This window comes from Rhinoderma darwinii, chromosome 7 (genome assembly GCF_050947455.1).
Source record: "Rhinoderma darwinii isolate aRhiDar2 chromosome 7, aRhiDar2.hap1, whole genome shotgun sequence".
Lineage (NCBI taxonomy): Eukaryota > Metazoa > Chordata > Amphibia > Anura > Rhinodermatidae > Rhinoderma > Rhinoderma darwinii.
Window position 1 is genome coordinate 33,537,235 of NC_134693.1, and position 26,626 is coordinate 33,563,860.

Here is a 26,626-nt window from a genome sequence, read left to right on the forward strand (position 1 = left end):
CTCGGCTGAGAGCGGGTCTTGCCTGTCTCTGACACACAGGATCCAGCGAACATCGATCCCATCTATGTTCATGTGATCAATATTAGCTGGATCGATATTTGCAGCGTATTGAAACATCTTATTTGTCTTTGTTCAAGATTTTAAGATTTTCACCAACTACGATTCTGGTTACAATACAGCCAAAAATGAAACATTTTCCTATGACATTTTCAGCAATGCGTAAAAATAGTTACCTTCAATCCCGACATAATAGTCAGACACACATTGGCTTTGGGTGTCACAAATGATGAAAAATTTGGCCAATTGCTTGATATATTCGGAAATCTCATATTGTATGCTAGCTTATGAGTGTATCAATTGAGTGTAACTGAAGACTATAATCATATCTGCTTAGGTAATTGTGCTCTTACAGTGCTCCAATAATTTTAATAAACCCACAAATTTTTTTTATTTATTTTTTTAAAACATTCTGATTTTATTTTTTTTAAACCATCAGTGGATAAGACAATTAGAGGAGTTTAGCTTTGGTCTTGAGTGGTTGTGCTCTATTTGTACAGAACATCCACAGATTAAAAAGGCACATTGTTCTCTTGTAAAAATGTACAGTCCTATAAAACATCAGGTCTGTTGTACTATAAGGGCATGGTCAAACATGGCGTATTTCTGCAGACACTGTCCGCACCAATGCCGCACAAAATCTGCGTTGCAGATTCCGTTGCGCCTTTGTCTATAATGTGAAGGAAATTGCTGCGGATTAGCCATTGCGGATTCAGGTGAAGAGTACATCGTGCTCTCTTTTAAAACATTCCATCTGAGTTTGGCTATAGACCTCGAAACACATAGGTCCAGCCAGAATGATGAAATATCCTGTTCGTAAAACCAATCCGCAACACACATAACATCTGCGGATTTCATTGCGTAATTTTTCAACTCCATTGAAGTCAATGGAGAAATTCCGCCACAAGTACGCATCAAATCCGCAACAGACAGTATATGCTGCGGATACCAAATTCCGCACCGCAGCCTATGGTCCGCAGCAGAGTTTTCCGCAACGTCTGAACTAACTTGCCTAAAAATGTATTGAAACAAATGTAAAAATGGCCGCTGGAGAATTCCACTGTGGACTGTCCGCAGCGGAATTCCACAGCAAGTCCGCCACGTGTGACCATGCCCTAAAACAGAGCAACAATACTTGCATCATGGCTGTGGACACAAACACTTTTGTCTGAGCCGGGACCTGAAATTAAGATACAGATACATAGCTAGTAGGCACATGCTGGTGAGAAAGTACATTATGACACAGATGCTGATGTCCAGTCGCGAGAACCCAACTTCCAGCATCTTTACCCAACGCCCTTTCCAGTTGACATCCCCATTCTCCACCACCACGCCTATGAGATAGTTTGCATTAACCCCTCTGTTAAGCAGGCGAGCTCTTACTGCTTCTTGGTCAAACTCGGAATCAGGAAACTCCATCATTTTCTCTGGATGAATGGCGTATCTATTCTTGTGGGAGTTGGAACCCTGTAAAGTTCTACTAGGAAAAAAATGATGTTCATAAGAATCTAAGTCCACAATGTTCTCCTCTTCTTCCCTTTGACTTTTCAAAGCTGTAAGAGATTTCATTTTTATTATGGTGGGCCTGTGGCGTGGACTTGGTTTACTTTTAGAAACTGTAAGTAGATCTGCATGTTCTTCTGCTTTTAGTGGTGGGGTTATGGCTTCACTTATGGTCGGTTTTTCAGGATTTGTTTCCACATCTTCAGCCTCCCTTTTAGCCCTTACTCCACCTGTACTTTTTCTCTGCTTTTCCAACAGGACTGTTTCATCTTCCAAATAGTCATATGATAAATTGTTCTCAGAAAAGTGTTTCTTCATAAAACTGAGCACTTCAGGCTTATACCAGGTCACATTATTATCTATCATTTTCTGGCAGTCTGGACAAAGTTCTTTAGGAGGCCACTGGATCTTTGGAAAATCTGGATCTTCGGTTGCATCTCCTGAGATAAAGGTGATATGGTGAGTAGAAAAGTAACTACTCCAAAACAACAGAATATAAATGATAGGGAAAAGGCGTAAAAACATTGGTGATCAGGGCTTGTGTATAGCTCACCCAGTGCTGAACTTGCGGTCTGATTAAACCAGTTTGTGTAAAACGAGTTCACTTGGTGCCAAGTATTACCATGGATACATCTGACGTCTTTACATACACATGGCATTAAAGCAGTTGTCCAGGATTAGATTAGGATTAGAAAAAGTTATACTTTATTTCCAGAACCCGCAGCACTCTTCTTCATGGACTCTATCTAGTATTGCATCCTGTGTCCATTCAAGTGCAATACCAAACACAGACCATGGACAAATCTGACACCATTTCTGGGGGGAAAAAAGCTGATAATTTTTTCTAATGCTGGAAAACTCCTTTAAATTTCATACTTAAGGGGGTTTTCCCATCTTGGCCAATTATGGCATATCCACAGGATATGCCATAAAAGTCCAACAGATGCGGGTCCCACTGGGACCTCAAACTATCTCTAGAAGACACCCCCTAAACCCCATTCTAGCTTGCTCCTGCTACCTCTCGGCCACATCCTGGTTAGGTGGCCGGGAGTTACGGAACCAGCGTAGCACGGCGAGCTAGGCTGTTTCCATAGTTACCGCGTTCCAGGAAACAGCGTAGCTCTCCGTGCTACGCGTTTTCTGTAACTCCCATTCACTTCTATTTCTGGAGTTACGGAAATAGCATGGCTCATCGAGCACTCGGATGTTTCCGTAACTCCCGACCATCTAATCAGTAAGTGGCGGGAGGCAGCGGAGCTTCTTAATGTACATTATGATCAAACTGAATCCGCCCACTTGCCACTTCACGCCGACCTCTTTCAAGCGAGTCCCTACTCTACCAAGTGTAGTATCGCATGGCAACCAATGCCGCTGCAACACAGCACCCGCAGAGGAGCAGCCCGGGAGACCAGCAGCACCCATGATGCCAGTCTAAGCCACCTTGTCTCTGGGCCACGTCCCCCACAGATAGCACTACAGCAATACTGAACACCACAAAAAATTTGAACAGATGGAAAAAGCTCACCAGTCCTTGTGGTCTCTGTGGCCAAACGGAGAACAAATAGGTTGAAGCCCTTATGCAGTCTCCTGCTATTTAAAAACGGTTTAATAATTTCCATTTCAATGCCATCGACTGACTACTATTAACATTAAATTGCTTCTTAGAGACAGACTGAGAACTGCGGTATTGTTAGTAATAGTACGTGTGACAAATGATCAGTCTGCAGTTCATAGCCAGAAGTAAATGTGGGACTCTCTGCAAAAGTTGTATTTCCCACTGGCAGAACTATAAATCCCATGAAGCCTTTTGGTAAATTTTAGGGCTATGGGATATGTAAGATCTGCTAGCCATGATGCATTATAGTATTCCTCCTTCCTTATTTATAACTCACCTGCCAGTCTCTCATTAACCCTGTTATGACTTAACCACAACCATCTGATGGCTTCATCCAGACTACGAATACTGCTCATTGACTCTTTAGCCATTTGCTCAAAGTGATGGGCGCAGTCCCTGCAGCCAAAGAAGTAGCGGACATAACTACGCATCGTCTTCAAAACCTCCTGTGAACCTTAAACACAAGACAGAGAAAGAAAGATAAGTAGGACAAGTCAAGTAGAATAAATACTCCGAAATCTTTTTTTCATCACAGGCAGATAAAGATCATTGACAGACAGTAGGGGAGAGATTGTATGAATATGTAAGTGGGTGGAGGGTATTTTAACAATGAGCATGTTGTCTGCCCATCTTTGAATACAGAAGGGTCATCAATGAAAAGTGCAACTCTATAACAGCAGTCCGGTCTAGTCTAAAACAATCCTATAACAGCTGTCTGGCGGTCTAGTCTGGAGCGCCCCGTTACAGCAGTCTGACCGTGTAGCAAGGGGAACCCATATAACAGCAGCCTGATGTTATAGGGGGCACTCCAGATGAGACAGCCAGACTGCTGTTATAGGGGGGCTCCAGACTACCCGGTCAGACTGCTGTTATGGGGGTGCTCCAGGAAATATAGGCAGACTGAATGTGTAGTCTGGAGAGCCCCCTATAACATCAGTCTGCATCTATAGCGTGGATCCCCCCCAATAACAGCAGTCTGGCTGTGTAGTCTGGAGCCCCCTATAAGAACAGTCTGGCTATATCGTCTAGATCCCCCTATAACAGCAGTCTGGCCGTGTAGACGGGAGCACCCAGTCTTGCTGCGTAGTTCAAAGCCTCTTCTATTACAGTCTGGAGCACCCCCTATATAAAGGGTCTGGCTTTAGCCTGATGTTATAGGGGTGCGGGACCAGACAGCTGTTATGGGAGAACTTCACACAAGTTTGTTTAATTTTTTTTCCCACTCTGTTTAGGAGGAGACTATGCAGGAGACAGTTTAAAGCGAATAAGAAGTACTGAAAATGCCTTTAATCTAGCAGTAAAGCTGCCTGGTATGTTTCAGATATTTAAATATTCTCATCATAGAACAGAATATGAAATGTAACTCTCTAATTTGATATTTCTGCTTAGTCTCCTACTTTGGATTGTGAATTTCATATTCTCTTGCAGTTACATGCATCGTGCTGGAATATTTTGGACTGGACCGTTGGATTGGAGAAATTTGGGGTTATTATATGCCGGATTAAAGGAATTTTCCTGTAGCTGCAATTATTAGATTTATATTTATTTCAGTAAACTTTGCTATAACTTTTTCAGCAATTTGTGCTACAGTAGCTCTTCTGTGGGATTGGACTGGATAGGCTAGCCTTCACTCCGAACATGCATCAATAAAACCCTAGGTGCCCATGACCGCCACCCGTACTCTGGTTGTCCTTCCTTTGTACTTAACACTGTATACCGAGAACACCCCACAAGACCTGCCGCAATGGAGACGCTCTGACCCGGTCGTCTAGTCATCACAAGTGGACTCATGTTAAAGTTACTCAGATCCTTACACTTGCCCATTTTTCCTGCTTCCAATACATCAACTCCAAGAACTGACTAACTTGCTGCCTAATATATTCCACCCCTTGACAGGCGCCATTGTAACTAGATAACCAATGTTCTTCACTTCACCTGTCAGTGGTTTTAATATTATGGCTGATCGGTGTAGATCATTCATTTACCTCTGCAATGTAAATGATTAAGTAATCACTCTCACTCACTTGTCTGTTCAGATCCAAGCTGTGAAGCTCTGACGGTCAGCAAGTGGAACAATGTCCAGACAGAACATGGAAAACCCCGGAACTCCGGCTTGGAACCCTGACACCCGACGTAGTTCGCATCGGTAGTCAACACAGCATTATTTTCCTAAACACAAAGTGGAGAAAAATGCACATGTTACATATAAGACCACATCTAAGGGTTAATATCTTCTTTGGGCCATGTCCACACTTTGCCATTTTGATTCAATTTTTCCATGCGGAGTGAAGTCTGAAGATTGGACAAGGCCTGAGTCCAATTTACCTGATCTTTGTTATTTACAGCATCGGCAAAATCCCTATAGGTCACCACCTTCGCTCTTTGTTTGTACAGCCACGAATGCAGAGAATTCAGCAGTGTGCGCAAGTAGGGACGGGCAGGAAAGTACTGTGATAGAAATAGATTATGGTCACATGACAGCGCTTCTTCAGCAACATATTCTTATTTTCTTGGGTAAGATAGTGAAAAGTTACACAGAAAAAAAGTCATACGCTATATAATAAAATAGAAATGCATCATGTAGTAGAAGCACCTGAACCCAGTTCATTATCTTCACGTAAAAAAAGCCACCAAAATACAATAAAAATGTTTTTACTTAGTTTTAAAATCAATGAGTAAAAACTAGAATAGAATAAAATAGAAAACTACTAAAGCAGCTCCCTCTAGTGGCTGCTTTATGTAAATGTACAGAATTTTCAACTATGCATCAATTTGTCTTAGAAATGATAAATAGTTAATAGAAAGATATCATACGAGTAGATAGACAGCAATATATGAACTGCCTCATGTGATATCATTACAATATAAATTATATGGTGTGCATGAAGTGTTAAATATACATGCAATAATGTGTCTGTGTATATACCTGTGTCTTATTTGTGATATTCATCACATGTAAATGTACACATTACAGTGCAAAGAATAAAATAAATATGATACACATATACACACACTATAGGGCCAAAAGTATGTGGACACCCCTTGTAGTTCAGGTGCTTCAGCCACGACCATTACAAAAATGGGCATAAAATCAAGCACAGCCATGCAACATGCGTGGAGGAACGTGAGTGTCTGAAAAGTCCTGACCTTTGCGATAAATTAGATCAAGACCTCCTCGTCCAACATCAGTGTCTGACCTCAAACGCTTTTCTGGATGATGGGCAAAAATTCCCACAGACACAATACAAAATCTTATAGAAAGCCTTCCCAGAAGAGTGGAAGCTGTTATAGTTGCAAAATTGGGCGTGTCCAACAAGGTCATATAGGTATGATGGTCAGGTGTCCACATATTTTAAGCCAGATAGTGCATAAAATGAATTAACGAAAAGTATGATACATATTTCTATGACAACTGTCTGGCTGTTACAATATCCATGCAGGGAAGCATACCTTGCCTCAAAACCTAAAAACATAGGTGTGACTGCCAGTGGACCTCAATATCCCGTTGTTCCCATCACCCATCCATGCCACAATCAATGGGATCCAGGAAGCGGAGATATGTGGTGATGTTTGGTGTGGCCATTACCAATCAGGTTACTACTTTAACGCATTAACGACCACCCACCGTCTTTTGACGGCAGGCGGTGCAGGTGCTTTGTCTACAGCGACGTCTTTTGGCGTCGCTGTAGAAGAGGCTGATGAGCGCTCCTGTGAGCTCATCCTCTAACCAGGAGCTGTAACTTACAGCTCCTGATCTTAGAGCAGCCTCCCGAATGCAGCTTTGATCGGAAAACATTGTGATCCCAGCTGTTTAACCCTCTGATCGCCGCGGTCCATGACCCAGTGACACGATCAAAGACCAGGGAATCCCCCTGTAGTCAGCCCTGAAACCTAGAAAGGGACGGAGGGCTGTCTGCTCAGTTTGCCTGCTGTTAGGGCACACTATGGGCTGCACTAACAGCAGCCTGTGTCATAGTGACACAGTGTAATGTATTAGTATACAAGAGTATGCTAATACATTATAAGTAAAAAAAATTCTACCTTAATGAGATTAAAAAACAAAAGTTAAAAAAAATATATAAAATGTCCCCCAAAAATGTAATTATTTTGCATAAAATATATTTTATTGCCCCTACATTAACTAAAAACGAAAACCCTACACATATTAGGTAACTACACAACTGTAATAATGTGAAGAATGAATTTAACGGTTATTTAGCGTGAAACGTTAATGGGATAAAAAATAAACGATGCAGAGAATCGCTTTTTCGTATATTCACGCTGTAAAAATAAAACTATATAAAACTTACACAGTGAATTTTTTCTACCCCCCCAAACTGCGCAAAAAATAATAATTACAATTTCTCCCGCATAAAACAAGGCCTCAAACAGCCATGCCAATGCAAAAAAAAAAAAAAAAAAGTTACGGCTGCTGAAAGGCAAAAACTGAAAAATTTAGCTGGTCAAGGCCTTTTCAAACCCGGTCATTAAGGGGTTAATAAAAAGGCAGCGCTGCAGGGATGAAAAGTAAAAAAAATAAATAGAGCTTTTTCAACCCAGCAGATCAACTAGTCTGTGAGGAAAAGAAAACTCTGGTCCAATTGTGGGCACCAGTCTACACCATGCGCGGCCAGCAAATAGATCCCCATATCCCATCTTCCGGAGGCCAGTGTAGGGGACACTGGTGGCCGGATATTAGGATTAATTGTAGTCACTCAAACCAGCTTTTTTTAAGTATGGTGACTAGCTGAATCTTAATGTTACGGACACATATACATCTGCTTAATCTGTTAATTCTATAACATACATCATCACCTTTTTCAGTACGGAGACATAATTGGTCAGAGCTCTGAGACGATCCCCATTTAAATTGCTGAAGCGAGCCACCTCAACCCGCAGGGAGTAATGGATCGATGATTCAAGATCCGCCATGTAAATAGCAGAACTACAAGAGAATAAAAACAAGAACAGTCCGTTTACCCACAGAGAAAGACGCCATCATAGAGTGACAGTCATTGTCTGGTCATAAACTGCCATTGGCGCAACAGTTTTCTGCAGGATCTGCCAACAACCTAATATGTGGATAAGAGGCTTCCCAACACCTTTAAAGTTAATTTCCACCCTTTAAATATCATTTTGTTTTCTTAATCTAAATAGATACATTTGTGCGGATATATTTCCTAGTATATCCGCATAGCAGTCGGAGCTTTATTTTTCTGAAACAGAGCTCCAAATCCCCTGCTCCAGTAGAGGGAGTATGGAAGCTTACTGTATATTGTTATGAATTGAACTCAATAATAACACAGTATGCACTTCGATCCTATGCTCCCTCTAGTGGTGACTGCTGGCAGCCAGAATACTAGGTTTTACCTATATGTCTATGCAGGAGATTTGAAGGTCTGTATCAGAAAACAGAGCTTCCTCCGCTATAAAAATGTATTAAAGATACAAATCAGCACAGCATTTTTGGCCTCAACACAAGGGGATGATAAAAGGCGGATATTCACTTAAAGGGGTTTTCCCATAGGGAAATTTATGACATATTCCCATATGATGTCATCAATTTTAGATAGATGCGGGTCCCACCTCAGAGACCCGCTCCTATATCTAGAACGGGGTCCCCCAAATCGTGTTCGAGATTTTTGTGCTCACGCTGCCTCCCGGCCACTTACTGATTACATGGTCGGGAGCTACGGAAACAGTGTAACTCGCTGAGCTACGCTGTTTCTGCAAGTCCCAAAGAACTGAATAGTAGTTAAGGAAACAGATACTCTGCTTCCGTAATTGCCATTCACTACTATGGGAGTTATGGAAGCAGCGCAGCTCAGCGAGTTACGCCGTTTCCTTAACTCCCGACCATGTAATCAAATGATAAGAGAAAAAAAAAAAAAAACTGCGCCACCTTGTGCAGATCAGTAGGTACGGGTGAGACAAAGTAGCAAGAAATGTGCTCACCTGGATATGGAGGTTTTAAGGCATGTAATAACCACAGTGCTGCTGCCAGATCCGAGTCGGTAACCAGATGGGACCGCTTAGGTAGAGATAAGTGCAGGAGAAAAGGTGGATCTTTTCAGGGGCGCTGCTGTGTGGTGAAAATGATAGGAACGGAGTCCGGAGGTATTGGTAATAGGTTCAATTTATTGTGAGTGGCTACGCGTTTCAACAATGAACAATCGTCTTCCTCAGGCCTGAGGAAGACGATTGTTCATCGTTGAAACGTGTAGCCACTCACAATAAATTGAACCTATTACCAATACCTCCGGACTCCGTTCCTATCATTTTGACCATGTAATCAGTAAGTGGCCGGGAGGCAGCGGGAGCACAAAAATCTCAAACAGGGTTTAGCGTACCCTGTTCTAGATATTCGTGCGGGTCCCAGAGGTGAGACCCGCATCTATCTAACATTTAGGACATGTCACAAATGTCCTTCATGGGAAAACCCCTTTAAAAGGGGAGGGGGGATTATATCAGTCATGTCCATAGGTTTATAAGCAGACCAATCTTTCACCCAGTGGAGACTCTGAAAAATAATTCAGGATATTGAAGGAGCATAATGCGAACGCAGTTTTGAGCCTACTGTCAGAATGATTTGAGCAGTGAATAGAAACGCAGTCTCAGAGAAAATCCGCAGCAGCACAACACGAGGGACATACAAACTATTTCTATGATAACCTGACAACACAACACCAACACTATAATACTGGGTTCTGGGTCAGGAAATGTAGACAGGGCCACATGGTGGGATAATGGCTAAGCATAGATTCTAAAAGGCTCTTCATCGATGATAATATTTTTTTTCTACAAATAATTATAAACAAGAACTTAAGAGGATTTTATATAAAGGAAAATGATACAAATTTCCTTATCTCCGTTATGCTTCTATTGTTCAAGATTTTCAATATCTCAGCTTGATGTCAGTAAATGTCAATATTCTTGCTTACATCCAGAGACCAGAAACCAGTGCAGACCTAAAATATCTCACAGCTCAGAGTTTGCTACAATTGTATCCAGTCTAAACAAACTTCTGAGAACTAAATGCATCAGCAGCACAAACCTATCCAGTTTGCTACATTGTGTTAGGCCTCTTTCAGACCAGCGTATTCCCTCTGTTTTTTTTCAATTGGTTTTATGGAGCGAATTTTAATCAATGAGGCTATTTACATAAGCGTATAACATATGAGCGTATTTTAAAAACGCAGCCTGCACTACTTCATCCATATTGCGAATGGAAAAACGCCCATTGACGTTTATGGAAAAACATTAAAATATGGATGCATTTCGTATTTGGTGTGCATGTGATCCATTTATTATCAGTATTGCATCCGTTTTTTAAAGGTGATGTCTTGTGTCATTCAATTATCTCCCTACACCCATTAGTATTAAAAATTATAAGAGAATACTGATGCAATTTCATCCGTAAACCGTCCATATTACGTTCGCTGTATTAGTCCACTTTTACATGGCAGAATTTAGGTCAGTATTTTGCCTCAGTACTTGGAAGCCAAACTAGGAGTGGAACCTACACAAAGAAAAAGTATAATGGAAAGATTTGCACCTCTTTACGTATTTCGGACCCACTCCTGTGTGAAAGAGGCCAAAGACTATAAATAAAATTCCACGTGTGGTCAGTATGAGCAGCACAACGCAGACGACATGATATTGCTCTAAAACATTGAATGCAAAGACAAACTATATCTATCTATCTATCTATCCATCTCTCTTAAACCCATTTTACAAGATAACTGGGCTCTTTCATGAGAAGACATTTATTCGCTGGTACCTGTTTATAGTCCTTCGAACCACAGTGTCATCAACAGGGTTTGCAGACCACTCAATGAGATTGACAAAAATCTTCCTCACCCCAGGAAGGGCCCGCAGGAATCCTGTGTATTCTGCACGACTCTCTTCCTGCCTGTAAGAAACAAAACAGGTTGACAAAAATACACCATAATAACCAATTGGGGGATACACATGGCCAGACACTCACAGGTTAATTTTACTAATAGATCCATTTCTACACACAAGGAATCCAGATGGGAATGATGACACCTTGTACCGTTCTACCAGTTCCGACTGTTGCTTAAGCACCCTGCGTACCGAGACTCCCTGATACTGTAGCATGTCCAGAGCCACCTGAGAATATAAGTGCACATATCAGTAAAGAGGATTTAATCAGACAACCATGCGCTCAAATTAGAAACCAGGCCTAAAAAAAAAACAAAGCCTATGGCTACATTCAGACGGACATAGCCAACCTCGCACGTGAAAAACTGCCGTATTTCACGTCCGAGGTGCACCTGTGCAAGACGCGTAATCGCGCATCCCCCATTGACTAGAGTCTATGGAGGGATGTGTGAAGCGCAAAAAAAAAAAAGGACTTGTTCTATTATTTCACGGACCCTTCACACGCTCCGTTGCAAACAACGGTGGTGTGAACGGCTCCATTGAAGTATATGAGTTTATGTGACGGTCGTCACACGGACTACATATACGCTCGTCTGAATGAGCCCTAAAGGCTTATATAGGTCTACAAAATACATTGTATCACACAAAGATTGCACAATCCAACAAATACATTTTTTTTCTCATTGACTGGGCCATGATTTACACCACGTAAGAGAAGCTAAACTATCAATCTGAGAATGGAAGGTGCCTTACCTGCCTTAGGTGTTTTAGAGACTGAGCTCTCAGATTTAGTTTGGTCATACAGTTTAATTTTTTTTTATTTATTAAGACTTAATGTGTTCATATGACAGAAATTGATAATGATCGTATGGAGTTCAGGGCTGGATTTACCTACAGGCAGAATAGGTAAGTGCCTATAGGTGGTCCTGGGAGAAGGGCGCCACCTTGTAGAGAGAAAACAGCTGAGTGCATTTATATGTGTATTCATAGAATTTGGCATTTCCTATTACAGACTAAACCATATTATAAAGCAGATATTTTATCTGTTCTTAAACATTTTTAGGGATGGACCTGGCATAGTTTAGTAGCTGTGCCATAATCAGGGCCGCCATCAGGAATTTCAGGGCCCCCTACAGCTAAATTTTTTGGGCCCCCCTACCGTGGCACCGCCTGTTAACGGTACTCCGTCCAGCACTATATCATGGTACCCAGGGCGGCCATCAGGGGGGGTATTAGGGGTACTGATGTGAGAGGCCCGGCCAAACCTAATTGAAAGGGGGGCCCGGCAAACTGCCGCGACTTGCCTTTGGTAGAAAAAAAACAGGCCCCTGCAATGGGGCCCGTTTTTTTCACCAAAAGAATGTCGTGAGCTGCGGGCCCCCCTTTCAATTAGGTTTGGCCGGGCCTCTCACATCAGTACCCATAATACCCCCCCTGATGGCGGCCCTGGGTAGCATGGGGGTCGTCATGGGGCCGTCAAACACCGCTGCCCGTGCGACCGATCGCGCGCACCCGCAAACTCCTGCGCATGGGCACCCGCGACCGCCTGGAACCGCGCACCGAATTTTGAGGCAGATATTGACCTGCCCACACTATCTTGCCGCGTTTTTTGCCCGCTGCGATTGAGGACAGCAGACAAAAAACGCAGGGAAAAATGCATTTTCTGCCTCCCATTGATTTCGATGGGAGGTCAGAGGCAGAACCGCGGCAAGAAAGGACGTGCTGCTTTTTCTTTTTTCCGCGACTGGCTCCCATTGATTTCAGATTAAATCAATGGGAGGCGGTTTTGGAAGTTTTTTGGTGCTGATTCTGACGCAGTGTCCGAGTCAATATCAAGGCCCAAAAAGTCTGTGAACTGGGCCTTATTGTTAGGGCTTATTCAGACGAACGTGTAATACGTCCGTGCAACGCGCGTGATTTTCACACGGACCTATGTTAGTCTATGGGGCCGTGCAGACTGTCCGTGATTTTCACGCAGCGTGTGTCCGCTGCGTAAAACTCACGACATGTCCTATATTTGTGCATTGTTCGCGCATCACGCACCCATTGAAGTCAATGGGTGCGTGAAAGTCACGCCCAGCACTTCCGCAACCGTATAAACTATGAATGAAAACAGAAAAGCACCACGTGCTACAAACATACAAACAGAGTGTCATAATGATGGCGTGAAAATCACGCAGCCGCGCATCATACGCTGCTGACACACGGAGCTGTTATGGACCTTTTGCATGCGCAAAACGCCATGTTTTTGCGCGCGCAAATAGCACGCGCTCGTGTGAATCCGGCCTTAGGGTAGGAACACACTAGGCATGAACACTGCGGATTTTATGCAACACATTTTATTGTGGAAAATCCGCAGCGTATCACAGTCGCAGCAGAGTGGATGAGATATGAACAAATCTCATCCACACGCTGCAAAAATAATGGACCTGCCGTGTGGCTTTTGGCTTTTTAAGCCGCAGCGTGTCAATGTATTCTGTGGGATCGCTGCTCCTCTGTTGTGGAAATGCTGCGGTTCTGCCGCAAAAATCACACATGAGAAAAAATAAAAAGGCACTTTTTTAAATTTATAAAAAAGTTTAGACTTGCCCCGGCCGTAGTCCTGGTGACGCGATCCTCTAGTCTTAGCGCAGCTCGGCCTCCTGTCATGACTTTTCATCCCATGTGACCGCTGCAGCGGTCACATGGTCTACAGCGTCATCCCAGGAGGCGGGGCTACGTTCAGAAGAGAGAGATGCGTCACCAGGACTACGGCCGGGGGAAGTCTAAACTTTTTTTTCCCTGCAGGATTCCCGCAGCGGACACGCCTCACGAAACCTGCACCACTACTTGGTGCGGTTTTGCTGGCGGAATTCCCTGCGGCTACCGGGGCGGATAAGCTGTGTAGTTTTACTCAGCATATCCGCCTAGTGTGTCCCTTATGATGTCGCTCCTGGAGCTGCTGCCGGTCTCTAAATAGGCAGTTGGTCCAGTAGAATTTGGAATTATTTTTTTTTGTGAACCAGCTTAAAAAAATACAAAACTTTTGTGTTAGGGCCTGTTCACATCACCGTTCGCTTCCGCTCCGGGGTTCCATCTGAGGTTTCCGTCGGGTGAACCCCGCAACGGAAAGTGAAAGTGACAGCACAGCTTCCGTCACAATTAGCGCAGTCGACTGCACTATTGATTCCGTCCGAAAACCAGCCGGAATGGTGACGAACGGAAACCATTAGCGATGTTTCCGTCACCATTGAGATCAATGGTGACTGAAACGGAAGCTGTGCTGTCACTTTCACTTTCCGTTGCGGTGTTCACCCGACAGAAACCTCAGATGGAACCCCGGAGCGGAAGCGAACGGTGATGTGAACAGGCCCTAACACAAAAGTTTTGTATTTTTTTAAGCTGGTTCACAAAAAAAAATAATTCCAAATTTTACTGGACCAACTGCCTATTTAGAGACCGGCAGCAGCTCCAGGAGCTGCGCTAAGAATAGAAGATCGCGTCACCAGGACTACGGCCGGGGTAAGTATAAACTTTTTTATCAATTTAAAAAAGTGCCTTTTTTTTTTCTCTTTTGTGATTTTTGCGGCAGAACCGCAGCATTTCCGCACCAGACGAGTGGCGATTCTGCAGCATAAATTGACATGCTGCGGCCTAAAAAGCCACACTGCAGGTCAATTTTTTTTGCAGCGTGTGGATGAGATTTGTTCAAATCTCATCCACTCGGCTGTGACTGTAATACGCTGCGGATTTTCCACAATAAAATGTGTTGCATAAAATCCGCAGCGTTCATGCCTAGTGTGTTCCTACCCTAAGGCCGGATTTACACGAGCGTGTGATTTTTGCGTGCGCAAAAAACGTGGCGTTTTGCGCATGCAAAAGGTCCATAACAGCTCCGTGTGTCAGCAGCGTATGATGCGTGGCTGCGTGATTTTCGCGCAGCCGCCATCATTATGACACTCTGTTTGGATGTTTGTAGCACGTGGTGCTTTTCTGTTTTCATTCATAGTTTATACGGCTGCGGGAGTGCTTCCATGTGCTGGGCGTGACTTTCACGCACCCATTGACTTCAATGGGTGCGTGATGCGCGAACAATGCACAAATATCGGACATGTCGTGAGTTTTACGCAGCGGACACACGGACACACGCTGCGTGAAAATCACTGACAGTCTGCACGGCCCCATAGACTAACATAGGTCCGTGCGAGGCGCGTGAAAATCACACACGTTGCACGGACGTATTACACGTTCGTCTGAATAAGCCCTAACAATAAGGCCCAGTTCACAGAGTTTTTGGACCTTGATATTGACTCGGACACTGCGTCAGAATCAGCACCAAAAAACTTCCAAAACCGCCTCCCATTGATTTAATCTGAAATCAATGGGAGCCAGTCGCGGAAAAAAGAAAAAGCAGCACGTCCTTTCTTGCCGCGGTTCTGCCTCTGACCTCCCATCGAAATCAATGGGAGGCAGAAAATGCATTTTTCGCTGCCTTTTTTGTCTGCTGTCCTCAATCGCCGCGGGCAAAAAACGCAGCAAAAAACGCGGCAAGATAGTGTGGGCAGGTCAAAATCTGCCTCAAAATTCTTTAAGGAATTTTGAGGCAGATTTTTTTGCCCTGCAAAAATACTCTGTGTGAACAGGGCCATACATAAACAGCACTTTCAGACACTTTACTCACTGTGTCAGAAGAGCTGCTCCCTCTCCAGTCCTCGTCAGGCGATGTCTTCGGTCCAGATGTCGTCCTTCACCTCCAGGCTCCAGAAAATTGCGAGGATCGAAGAACTCCTGCCGTCGCGCAAGAACTGGACTCCTCCCCCTCTCCTTACGCAGCTACGCTCTGGAGGAGGAGAAGAAGGAGGAGGCGGAGGCGGAGTCGGACGAGGAGGCGCTGGACGAGGAGGCCGAGGAGGAGGACGAGGAGGCGGAGGAGGAGGACGAGGAGTCGGAGGCGGGCCAGCAGGTAATTAGACTGTGCGCCGCTGTTCTTCCCAGTTGATTGGTCGCTGTACTTTTGGTGTGTGCGCACCGCATCCCTCTCGGCGGCGGGCACGAGCGGGTTGCTTTCCAGCCTTCCCCAGGTCGTTCGCGCGTGAGCGCGCGTTTGCGGTAACGAGTGCGCCGGCGCGCGCTTGCGGTCGTTCGCGCGCGCGGTCGCGCGCGGTGTTTCGCGGCAGTGTTAGATGAGAGGGGGGCCCGCAGCTCACAGCGGTGTTTGATGAGAGGGGGGCCCGCAGCTCACGACATTGCTTTGGTGAAAAGAACAGGCCCCATTGCAGGGGCCTGTTTTTTTCTAACAAAGGCAAGTCGCGGCAGTTGCCGGGCCCCCCTTTCAATTAAGTTTGGCCGGGCCCCCTACAGTAGTACCCCTAATACCCCCCTGATGGCGGCCCTGGCCATAATCCTCAATAGACATGTGCCATCTTGTGGAATACAGCACACACTACACCACTAAGCGATTGTTGTGGTAAATAGGTGTATTAAGCGAGGCGCGTTCCAACTGACAAAAAAGAGAATACAGTACTTTTGGTAAGATCCTGCAGAACGTGTTGCATCGCAGGAACATTTTAATTCTAATATTACAGGTTTAAATAATTTTTAGTGGCAGAATATTTTTTACAGTTTAGATAAAACAATGCACATAAACATCCCAATACCCCCCACCCCACGTTGCCCTTTCAGGCAGATAAGAATATTTCAATCTTTAGAAGGCATTTGAGCACTTGCACAGTTCTTACCTCTCTTCCCATGTACATTTTCGGTTCTTCAAAAATCAAAACTAGGTAGGTTTCATCATTATTCTCAAAAAAATAGTCAACTTCAGGGGCACTAAAAGAGAATTTTATGTTTTTCAGCTAACAATAGTGCAACAAACTTCTAATAAAAAAAGTGATGATGCCCAGACAGCATATTACATATTGCTACAGCTCAGGTAGTGTGGATTGTCCAGTTTGAAGCATCTCAGACAGCAGGTCCTCTTGCTTAAGGATGTATTCTCACGTTGCGGTCGTAATGCGGTTTTAGCCACCACATGACCACAACGTGTCAAAACACCCTAAAGCTGATCATGGGAAAGTCTCGCAAGTGGGAGCTCCCTCATCGGCTATTTACAGGGTAATAATCTCTAAATTAATAAACTAAGCATGACACGGTACCCACTGAAAGCAATGGACGTCCACAATGTCAATGTGTTTAATAGGAGTCCCCGATTTCCTCAAGCATCAAGATCTGTGTAGGGCACCGCAGTTGAGTTTAGCAGTATAGAGTCACATGCTTGTAAGTTATACTTATCCTAATAGAAAATATAACAAGGAATTTTTTGACTGCAGAAAAACCTGTTAATCCACTTTAATATGCCACGCTTCGAACATTAAATCACTATTACAGATTATACACCACACAGCGTGATGACTGCAGAGAAATACAGCTCCTATCCACAAACAGACATAAATACTGTGGTCATTTTCAGCAAGCTTTCCTAATTAGGGAGTCACAAGTTAACCCCTTCACGACAGCCATATGGCTATATGCGTTCCAACTGCCGATGCCCCATGCAGTGGTAACGTATATAAACATTGGCAGCCTGGAACGAGGTTTAATGTGTGCAGTGCTGCTTCAGTGTAAGCAGCGCTGCACTTTCATGTCTGCCGGGCTTTAAGATGCTTGGCATACACCCACCCTGTAGATAGCGGAACACACATCCCCCTGTAGACAGCGCACACCCCCTGAAGATAGCATCACCTAAGCTGCCTCTAGGAGCAGAATCCCCGGTCAAAGCGCTCTGGCCGGGGATTCTGCTCCTAGAGGGAGCCCCTGACGTCTCTGTCCATATATAGACAGTGAGGTCAAGGGCTTCCTCTAGGAGCGGAGTCCCCGGCCTGAGCGCTCTGATCAAGGATTCTGCTCCTAGAGGGAACTTAGGGGGTGCTATCTACAGGGCGGGATGTTGCGATCTATAGGGGGGGGGGGGTGGCGCTATCTGCAGAGAGATGGCACTATCTGCAGGGGGTATGGTGCTATCTACAGGGGGGGGGATTTGGCGCTATCCACATGGACACTGTGGCACTACCTACAGGGGACACTGGCGCTATCTACTAGGGCATGGTGTGTGGCACCATCTACAGTGGCTCTATGTGGGCACAGTGGCACTATCTACATGGGCACTGTGGGATTTTCAGGGGGTTGGGACAAAAAAACCCTAACAAATAAAATTCATCCATTTTCTTAACGACCATGAAAAACGGATGGCAAATGGCGGTTAACAACGATCAGATGGCTGGGGAATGTATTCAAATTTTGAGACACACTGGTGCAGAACTGCCATAGAAATCTTGACAGGCGACCCGTTTCACGTCATGAGAATATAGCCTTATAGCCCTCTTCACTCTCCCCTCACAGTGATCCAGACTGATGGAGAGAGAAAACGACCAATTGTTACAGAGCCGCAACAGTGTATATGTACACACACACATATATATATATATATATATATATATATATATATATATATATATATATATATACATACATACACACACACACACACACACACACATAATATAGATAAATATACAGTTAGGTCCAGAATTATTTGGACAGTGACACAAGTTTTTGGCATTTTAGCTGTTTACCAAAACATATTAAATATACAGTTAAATAATCACTATGGACTTAAAGTGAAGACTCTCAGTTTTAATTTGAGGGTATTCACATCCTAGTTTGAAGAAGGGTTTAGGAATTACAGCTCTTTAATATGTAGCCTCTTTTTCAAGGTACCAAAAGGTAATTGGACAATTATCTCAAAAGCTATTTAATGGGCTGCATGGGCTATTCCTTCGTTAATCCATCATCAATTAAGCAGGTAAAAAGTCTGGAGTTTATTCCAGGTGTGGCATTTGCATTTCGAAGCTGTTGCTGTGAACCCATAACATGAGGTCAAAGGAGCTCTCAATGCAAGTGAAACAGACCATCGTTAGGCTGAAAAAAAAAAATCAGAGAGACAGCACAAATGTTAGGAGTGGCCGTATTGGTACTTCTTGAAAAAAATAAAGAACGCACTGGTGATCTCGTGAACTCAAAAAGGCCTGGACGTCCATGGAAGACAACAGTGGTGGATGATCGCAGAATCCTTTCCATGGTAAAGAAAAACCCCTTAACAACATCTACCCAAGTGAAGAACACTTCTCCTGGAAGTAGGTGTATCAGTATCTAAGTCTACCATAAAGAGAAGTCTTCATGTGAGCAAATACAGAGGGTTCAAAACAAGGTGCAAACCATTCATCAGCCTCAAAAAATAGAAAGGCCAGATTAGACTTTGCCAAACAAATTCTAAAGAAGTCGCCCAGTTCTGGGACAGCATGAAACGAAGATCAACCTGTACCAGAAAGATGGGAGGAAAAAAGTATGGAGAAGGCTTGGAACGGCTCATGATCCAAAGCACACCACATCCTCTGTAAAACATGGTGGAGGCAGTGTGATGGCATGGTGGAGGCAGTGTGATGGCATGGGCATGCATGGCTGCCAAAGGCACTGGGTCACTAGTGTTTATTGATGATGTGACTGAAGACAGAAGCAGATGGATGAATTCTGAGGTGTTCAGGGATTTACTTTCTGCTCAGATTCATCCAAATGCAGCAAGGTTAATTGGACGTCGCTTCACAGTACAGATGGACAATGACCCAAAACATACTGCGAAAGCAACCCAGGAGTTTATAAGGCAAAGAAGTGGAATATTCTGCAATGGCCAAGTCAATCACCAGATCGCAACAAGATCGAGCTGCATTTCACTTGCTTATGACAAAACTTAAGGCAGAAAGACCCACAAACAAGCAACAACTGAAGACAGCGTCAGTAACGGCCGGGCAAATCATCACAAAGGAGGAAACCCAGCATGTGGTGATGTCCATGGGTCCCAGACTTCAGGCAGTCAATTTTATTGATGGTAATGTTAATTTGTCCAATTACTTTTGAGCCCCTGAAATGAGGCGGCTGTGTAGAAAAATGTTTGCAATTCCTAAACGTTTCACGGGATATTTTTGTTTACCCCTTGAATTAAACCTGAAAGTCTACACTTCAATTGCATCTCAGTTGTTTCATTTCACATCCAATGTGGTGGCAGCGGAGCCCAAATCATGAGGATTGCGTCACTGACCAAATAATTCAGGACCTAACTGTGTGTGTGTGTGTATATATATATATATACACATATATATATATATATATATATATATATATATATACACATATATATATATACATATATACACACACACACACACACACACACACACACACACACACACACACACGGTGGGCCATTTATATGGATACACCTAAATAAAATGGGAATGGTTGGTGATATTAACTTCCTGTTTGTGGCACATTAGTATATGGGAGGGGGGAAACTTTTCAAGCTGGGTGTTGACCATGGCGGCCATTTTGAAGTCGGCCATTTTGTATCCAACTTTAGTTTTTTCAATGGGAAGAGGGTCATGTGACACATCAAACTTATCGAGAATTTCACAAGAAAAACAATGGTGTGCTTGGTTTTAATGTTACTTTATTCTTTCATGAGTTATTTACAAGTTTCTGACCACTTATAAAATGTGTTCAAAGTGCTGCCCATTGTGTTGGGATTGTCAATGCAACCCTCTTCTCCCACTCTTCACACACTGATTGATGTGTCACATGACCCTCTTCCCATTGAAAAAACTAAAGTTGGATACAAAATGGCCGACTTCAAAATGGCCGCCATGGTCAACACCCAGCTTGAAAAGTTTCCCCCCTCCCATATACTAATGTGCCACAAACAGGAAGTTAATATCACCAACCATTCCCATTTTATTTAGGTGTATCCATATAAATGGCCCACCCTGTATGTATGTATGTATGTATGTATGTATGTATGTATGTATGTATATATATATATATATATATATATTTATTTATTTATTACATACACATACCGATTGAGTTATAAAAAAAAAATGTTTTATTTTCACATTTTTTGTGAACTGTCTGCTAATAAAAATGAAAAACATGGAATTAATCTAGAAAATTAAAGCCTCATGAGTCATGTAAAAAAAACAAAGTAAAAATAGTTGTGATATTCAAAGCGGTTGCAACAATATTGTAATTTATAGATGTGCATATCAGAAATGCGAAATTTGACCTGGACACTAGGGCATCAATGACCCTTCGTCATGAAAGGGTTAAGTAAAGGAAATGAAAAACACCAGATATTAAGAAAATAACGGAGGGAGGAGAACTTCATGGTAAATAATTGAAGGATTAGTCCCATCTAGTAAAGTTCTAGTATATCGCTAGGTTATGCTAAACATTACGATTGTTGGAGGTCTCACCTCCGGGACCCACACCAAACTCGAAAACGAATGGACCAAAGTCTCCGTCAGTTCTATCCCTACTCAGTGGCGCTTTTGACCTACAACTTAGCTCTATTCTAGTGCGGCAGCTCCTTAACTCTACGGATGACAGGCCCCTTCATTGATCAGAAACTGATGCCATATCCCAGCCATGTGATCATTTTTAATAGTGTTTAAAGCTTTTTAAGTATGGCCTTAACAGACGTAATCAACTGAAAATGTATTTCATTGGGAATTTTAACGGGAAATTTTTATTTTGATTTTGACTATAACCCGAAAGGAATGGATTGAAATGTTTAATCGGCTAGACACCCACATTTACACCCTACATTCAGCTGTGGTCATACCTGATTGGCTCGAGAGGAGGACACGCGGGGGGTGGAGACTCCTTTTGTGCCTCTAGATTATCAATAATGAACTGTCTCATCTGTTCTGGTTCACGATCTGCAAAAATAACGTGGATGAGAATGGGAGGTGGCGAATATGGACGGAGTCCAAACTGGTTTTTATCAATGAAGAAAATGATGAGAGAAAAAGTGATGATGATGAGAGAAAAAGTAAGACTTAGGAGCTTAGTTTTCATATAAGACCTCTTCTCATTCGACATTAGAAAGTGAAGGTAGAAAGCTCAGGTGATAAGGAAGCGGCCGTGCACAGACGTAAGTCTATGGGAGCGCTCAGCTTTTTCTATATCTCCCACAGATTATAATGTATAGTGATTGTGCCCAGATAGCCACCTATCAGCTGGGAACAGAGGACCAGGCAACTGGGGGTCTGCATGTTCAGGACCCGATTTTTCAGGAATTCATGGCAATTTAGAATATTGAAGTAGACACCGTGCTAGCCTTATTCTATGGATCGGTGAAGTCCGGGCAGTATAAGTCTTACCGATAAATAAGTGCCATGCCATCACTTTCCCACTATGGTGGGAAAACACTTTTAGAGATGAGTGGAAAGAAAATAAATTGCCGTTATTTATGCCATTTTGGGCAATTTAATTCAATCACCAGAATGTCAGACTTAAAGGTTGGTTGAGATAGAAAAAAAAAGATGGCTACTTCATTCCCGAAACAGCGCCGCTCTTGTCCATATTCAGTGTCTGGTATTGCAGCTCGGTCCCATTCACTTGAATTGGACAAGGTTGCAATACCAGGCACAGTCCGTGGACAAGAATAATGCTGTTCCTAAAAGCTAGCAGCCGTGTTTATTTCAATCTTATACTCCCCTTTAAATTCTATGTAGGTTGGACAGTTTATTTCTCCCGTCATGAGGTTTATGCCACATTGGTAATTGGATTAAAAATATTAAAGAGAGTCTGTCAACAGTTTTGACCCCCTCCCCCAAACGTGTTTCCGCTGATGTGAAAAACAAAGTTTAAACATACCTATGTTGCCGATCATACTGCAAGCGTAACCGAGAAAAAGTTTTAATCACTCACGTGCGGTATGCTAATTAGATGCCAAGTGGGTCGTACGATGCAGGGGACCGCTAGAGCCGTCACTCAAGAGCAAAGCGGAGGGAAAACAGGCTAAAAATCAGGACACTTCCTTGAAAAGGAATGCTCAGCGGACAATTGCCATCGAATTAGCATACAGCATTTAAAATTTCATTTTCTCAGAAATGCTAGCAGTATGATCTGCAACATAGGTATGTATGAACTAGTTTTCACGTCACCTATAGAGCGGTCTTAGTGGTTTGGGGGGGGGGGGGTCCCGTCCCATTCACTTCTGTGTACGGCGTCTGTGTGGGAACTGCGCATGCGCCGCTCCCACACAGTCCAATTTGAAATTGGCGCCGTCCGGCGCCATTTTCCTGTGGACCGGAAGTCGCGGCCGGACAGTAATATTACTACTTCCGGTCGCGGCAGGAGCAGGTAAGAGATTTCAACGTATGTTCGTGTTTGTGTGTGTTTACTACTGTATGTAAACCTACTACACTGTGTGTTAGCTCAAAAAATGGCGACACACAGTGTAGGAGGTTACACCGTTCAAACCCCTCGTTTATCCCGGCACTAGCCAGGATAAAGGAGGGGGGGGATGCTGAGAGCTCACTAGAGCGAGGGATTTTTACCCAATTTTGCAATGCTGCAATTTTGGGAATAGCTCCATCTAGTGACCAGAAATGGGAAATATTATAAATTAGAATTAATTTATAATATTTCCTGACTCGTGAAAAAAATAAAAAAAACAATGTTTAATCACCCACACACTAAATGTTTAATTAAAAAAAAACAAACATGTTTTTCTGGCAACACATTCCCTTTAAGAATTTCCAATTATACATCTATTCAATGACTTATGTTTTTCGAACATTGTGTCTAGATCTACTGAAGCCTATTATCTAATTCTTACTGCATGAAACGTAACACCACCTGAAGAGCTATAGACCCCCTGAGCTTTAGAGGGAACCTGTCAATTATATTATGCTGCCCTCACTGAGGGTGGAACAATGTAGTGCCAGACACGCGGATTTCAGTGAGCTCATGAATACACCGGACTCTTCTCTGGCCGCACTCGGAATGTAATTTCCCCAAAAAAGTGACAGACCACAGAAATCAGCGTGTCGGTCACTCCATTATGCCATCCTCCGTGTGGGCAGCATAATGTAAATGACATGTTCCCTTTAAAGTTAATACAAGGTTTAGAAGTTACCAATTATGAGAAAGACTGCAAAGAATCTTCGGAACAACAAAAAGTATTTTCTTTCCTCTCCATAAAATAAACAACAGAAATAAAAGAGAAGAAAGAACGAAGTTCACATACTAGACATCTTGATGCCATCCGAAGTTTTTTTGGAGAAGGTATTGAAGAACTAAAGAGAAAAGACAACAAAGGGTCAATAAGGTTTTATACTGGATAGGAAAAGAGAATGTGTTAAAGGGGTAGTACAGGATTAAAAAAGGTCTTTCTTTCAAAAACAGCACCACACCTGTCCACAGGTTGTGAGTGGTATTGCAGCTCAGTCCCAATCACTTTTTTATAGCGCCAAGCTGCAATACCAGACACCACCCATTGATAAGGGTGGTGCTGTTTCTAGTGAAAAACAGTTATTTTTTTCTAATCCTGGACAACCCATTCAATATGAAAATCATACCTCCCAACATTTGCATCCTGAATCACAGGAACCCAGGAACGCCCACAAAACATTCAAAGAATGCCCACTTTTATGCAAATTTGTACACGCCCTGCCCGCTTTGCAAACGATTTTCATGAAAATTGAATAAACAAACGGGACAGGTGGGAGGTTTATGAAACTGAAATTGTAGAACAGAATACGGTAATCGCAAGATGGGAGTAGTATGAAGACAAGTAGGACAGAGAATACAAAACTAGAGGAGCCTTACCTGTACAGTGGGATATCCTTGCACTTCAAACTCATTACATGTCTTGCTATTTGCCTCTTTGGCACAGTCTAACACCGTAAGATACACCGCAGGCCTCCAATCTGTATAAAGAAGCAGTGTCGCATTAGCCATAAAAGTAATCATAAATAATAGTTTGGTTGCTATCGCAATTGATAATGTGCCGGCCCTCCAAGTAATATCAATGAATATCTAATTCGTGCCATGGGGTAAATGATGCCTGGAAAACTGCCACATCACAGCTACGGACCAGACTCTCCGATCCACGGACACATCCTATCTTTCCACGGATCACGGACGGGATTTGGGCGCGTGTGCATTAGGCGTTAGTCTATCTAAAATAAAATAAAACTCCTGACCATACAGCTAGAGACTCCTGCATGTGTACCGTGCATATTTAGGAGAGAGGGCACGTCACGTTCAGCCATGGCTGGGTCAAGGGGCAGGCGCACACACGCACACATAGGACTTTCTTTTGTACACAGATGTGGCCGCATTTTCTTCATTGATAAAAACCAGTTTGGACTTTTCTTGGATCTTTTTTTGGCAAAACAAATATAGAGGGAACACTCACCACAGTCATATAAAGAAAAGCCCATACACAATCCGGGATGGAGTGTCTTTAAGAATTGTGCAGAATTTGAACTATTAGGCACTGATTTAATAAGAATTGAATCATAGCCATGTAATTATTTCATACATTTGGGTTGAAAGTAGAATGAGGCACATAAAGGTTGTCAAAGTGGCAAAATCTAAACCGGTTTGCGGTCAGGGTAAGTAAGGACTAGTGGTAACCATGTGCTCCACCTTCTCACAATGATAGGTTGTAAATGCATACACACCCTGAGGCCAGTTTATTAGGAACACCACCCCAGCAATGCATCATTTGGTCAGATGGCTGTTGCATAGTAAATATAGTATTACATTGGTGAAATTCAGATGGTTGGCTCAAGTCCGCCAGAGTGGGAGCAGCTTAATATTTGACCCATTCTGCCCTGGCGTATAAAGGGTGTGTTCCAAAGTAATGTCAAATTTGAGAGAGGAATACTAAAGATGTTTAAGAGTTGGAAACCCCTTGAATTTTGTTTCATTGACAATTCGGGTTTGCAGTGTCACGCTCACCGCTAGTTAAATTCACGTAGCATCTATTTTTCAGAATACGTTAGAAAAGTTGGTAAAAGTGATTTCCTCATATAAGTTATTGATATTAAAAAGATCCCTGTAGCTGCATGTGCCTTACAATGAAAACATGCAGGATTGTAGGGACATTAAAATTCCCCACGGCTGCCGACCTATCTAATAGACTGTCAGGGAAGCCATGGGGCTGTAACTTTTTAATAAGAATACTCTAAAGGGATTTTCTTGATCATGAAAATGTTATGGAAATTGTTTTGTTTTTTTTACAATTCCCTCATATCACTGATATCATAGCAACTTCAACTAAAGCTTCAGAATAAATAGTGCAGGGCTGTGACTCAGTGTCTGGTTGTGTGAACGGTTTTTAATCCGGGGAGGTGCACAAAACCAACCAGTCATTATATATATTATATCCTTCATGTATAGACATTTTATTCAGGATGTGCCGTCTTCTAAAGATGTTTAAACATAATTGTGTCTCTATGACGAACCTTTCCCAGTTACTGCAAACACATAAAAAACTGAATGTGCAGCATGTCACGAACCGGAAGAAACTGGAGACCAGATACAAATCACAGGGAGTTTTTTTAGGCTCTTTTCACACTGCGTTTAGGGCAACCAGTTGAGATATACATTGGGAAATGTTCCGATGCATACCTCCGACTTAAAGAGGCTCTGTGACCACAT

The 26,626-nt window shown here is 43.0% G+C and overlaps 1 protein-coding gene across 1 annotated transcript in view; it reads right to left on the minus strand.

Moving 5' to 3' along the window:
- Positions 1-1,064: 1,064 nt before the first annotated feature.
- Positions 1,065-26,626, minus strand: part of QSOX1 (quiescin sulfhydryl oxidase 1) — a 51,770-nt gene continuing 26,208 nt past the window's right edge. The window contains exons 2-12 of the mRNA XM_075833138.1: positions 24,785-24,885; positions 24,204-24,252; positions 21,789-21,885; positions 16,798-16,888; positions 11,163-11,308; positions 10,956-11,087; positions 7,991-8,120; positions 5,501-5,623; positions 5,200-5,344; positions 3,453-3,629; positions 1,065-2,000 (exon numbers count right to left, since the gene is read on the minus strand). Coding sequence (XP_075689253.1) covers positions 1,198-2,000; positions 3,453-3,629; positions 5,200-5,344; positions 5,501-5,623; positions 7,991-8,120; positions 10,956-11,087; positions 11,163-11,308; positions 16,798-16,888; positions 21,789-21,885; positions 24,204-24,252; positions 24,785-24,885 — 1,994 coding nt within the window. The 3' untranslated portion in view covers positions 1,065-1,197. The remainder of the gene's footprint in view (positions 2,001-3,452; positions 3,630-5,199; positions 5,345-5,500; positions 5,624-7,990; positions 8,121-10,955; positions 11,088-11,162; positions 11,309-16,797; positions 16,889-21,788; positions 21,886-24,203; positions 24,253-24,784; positions 24,886-26,626) is intronic.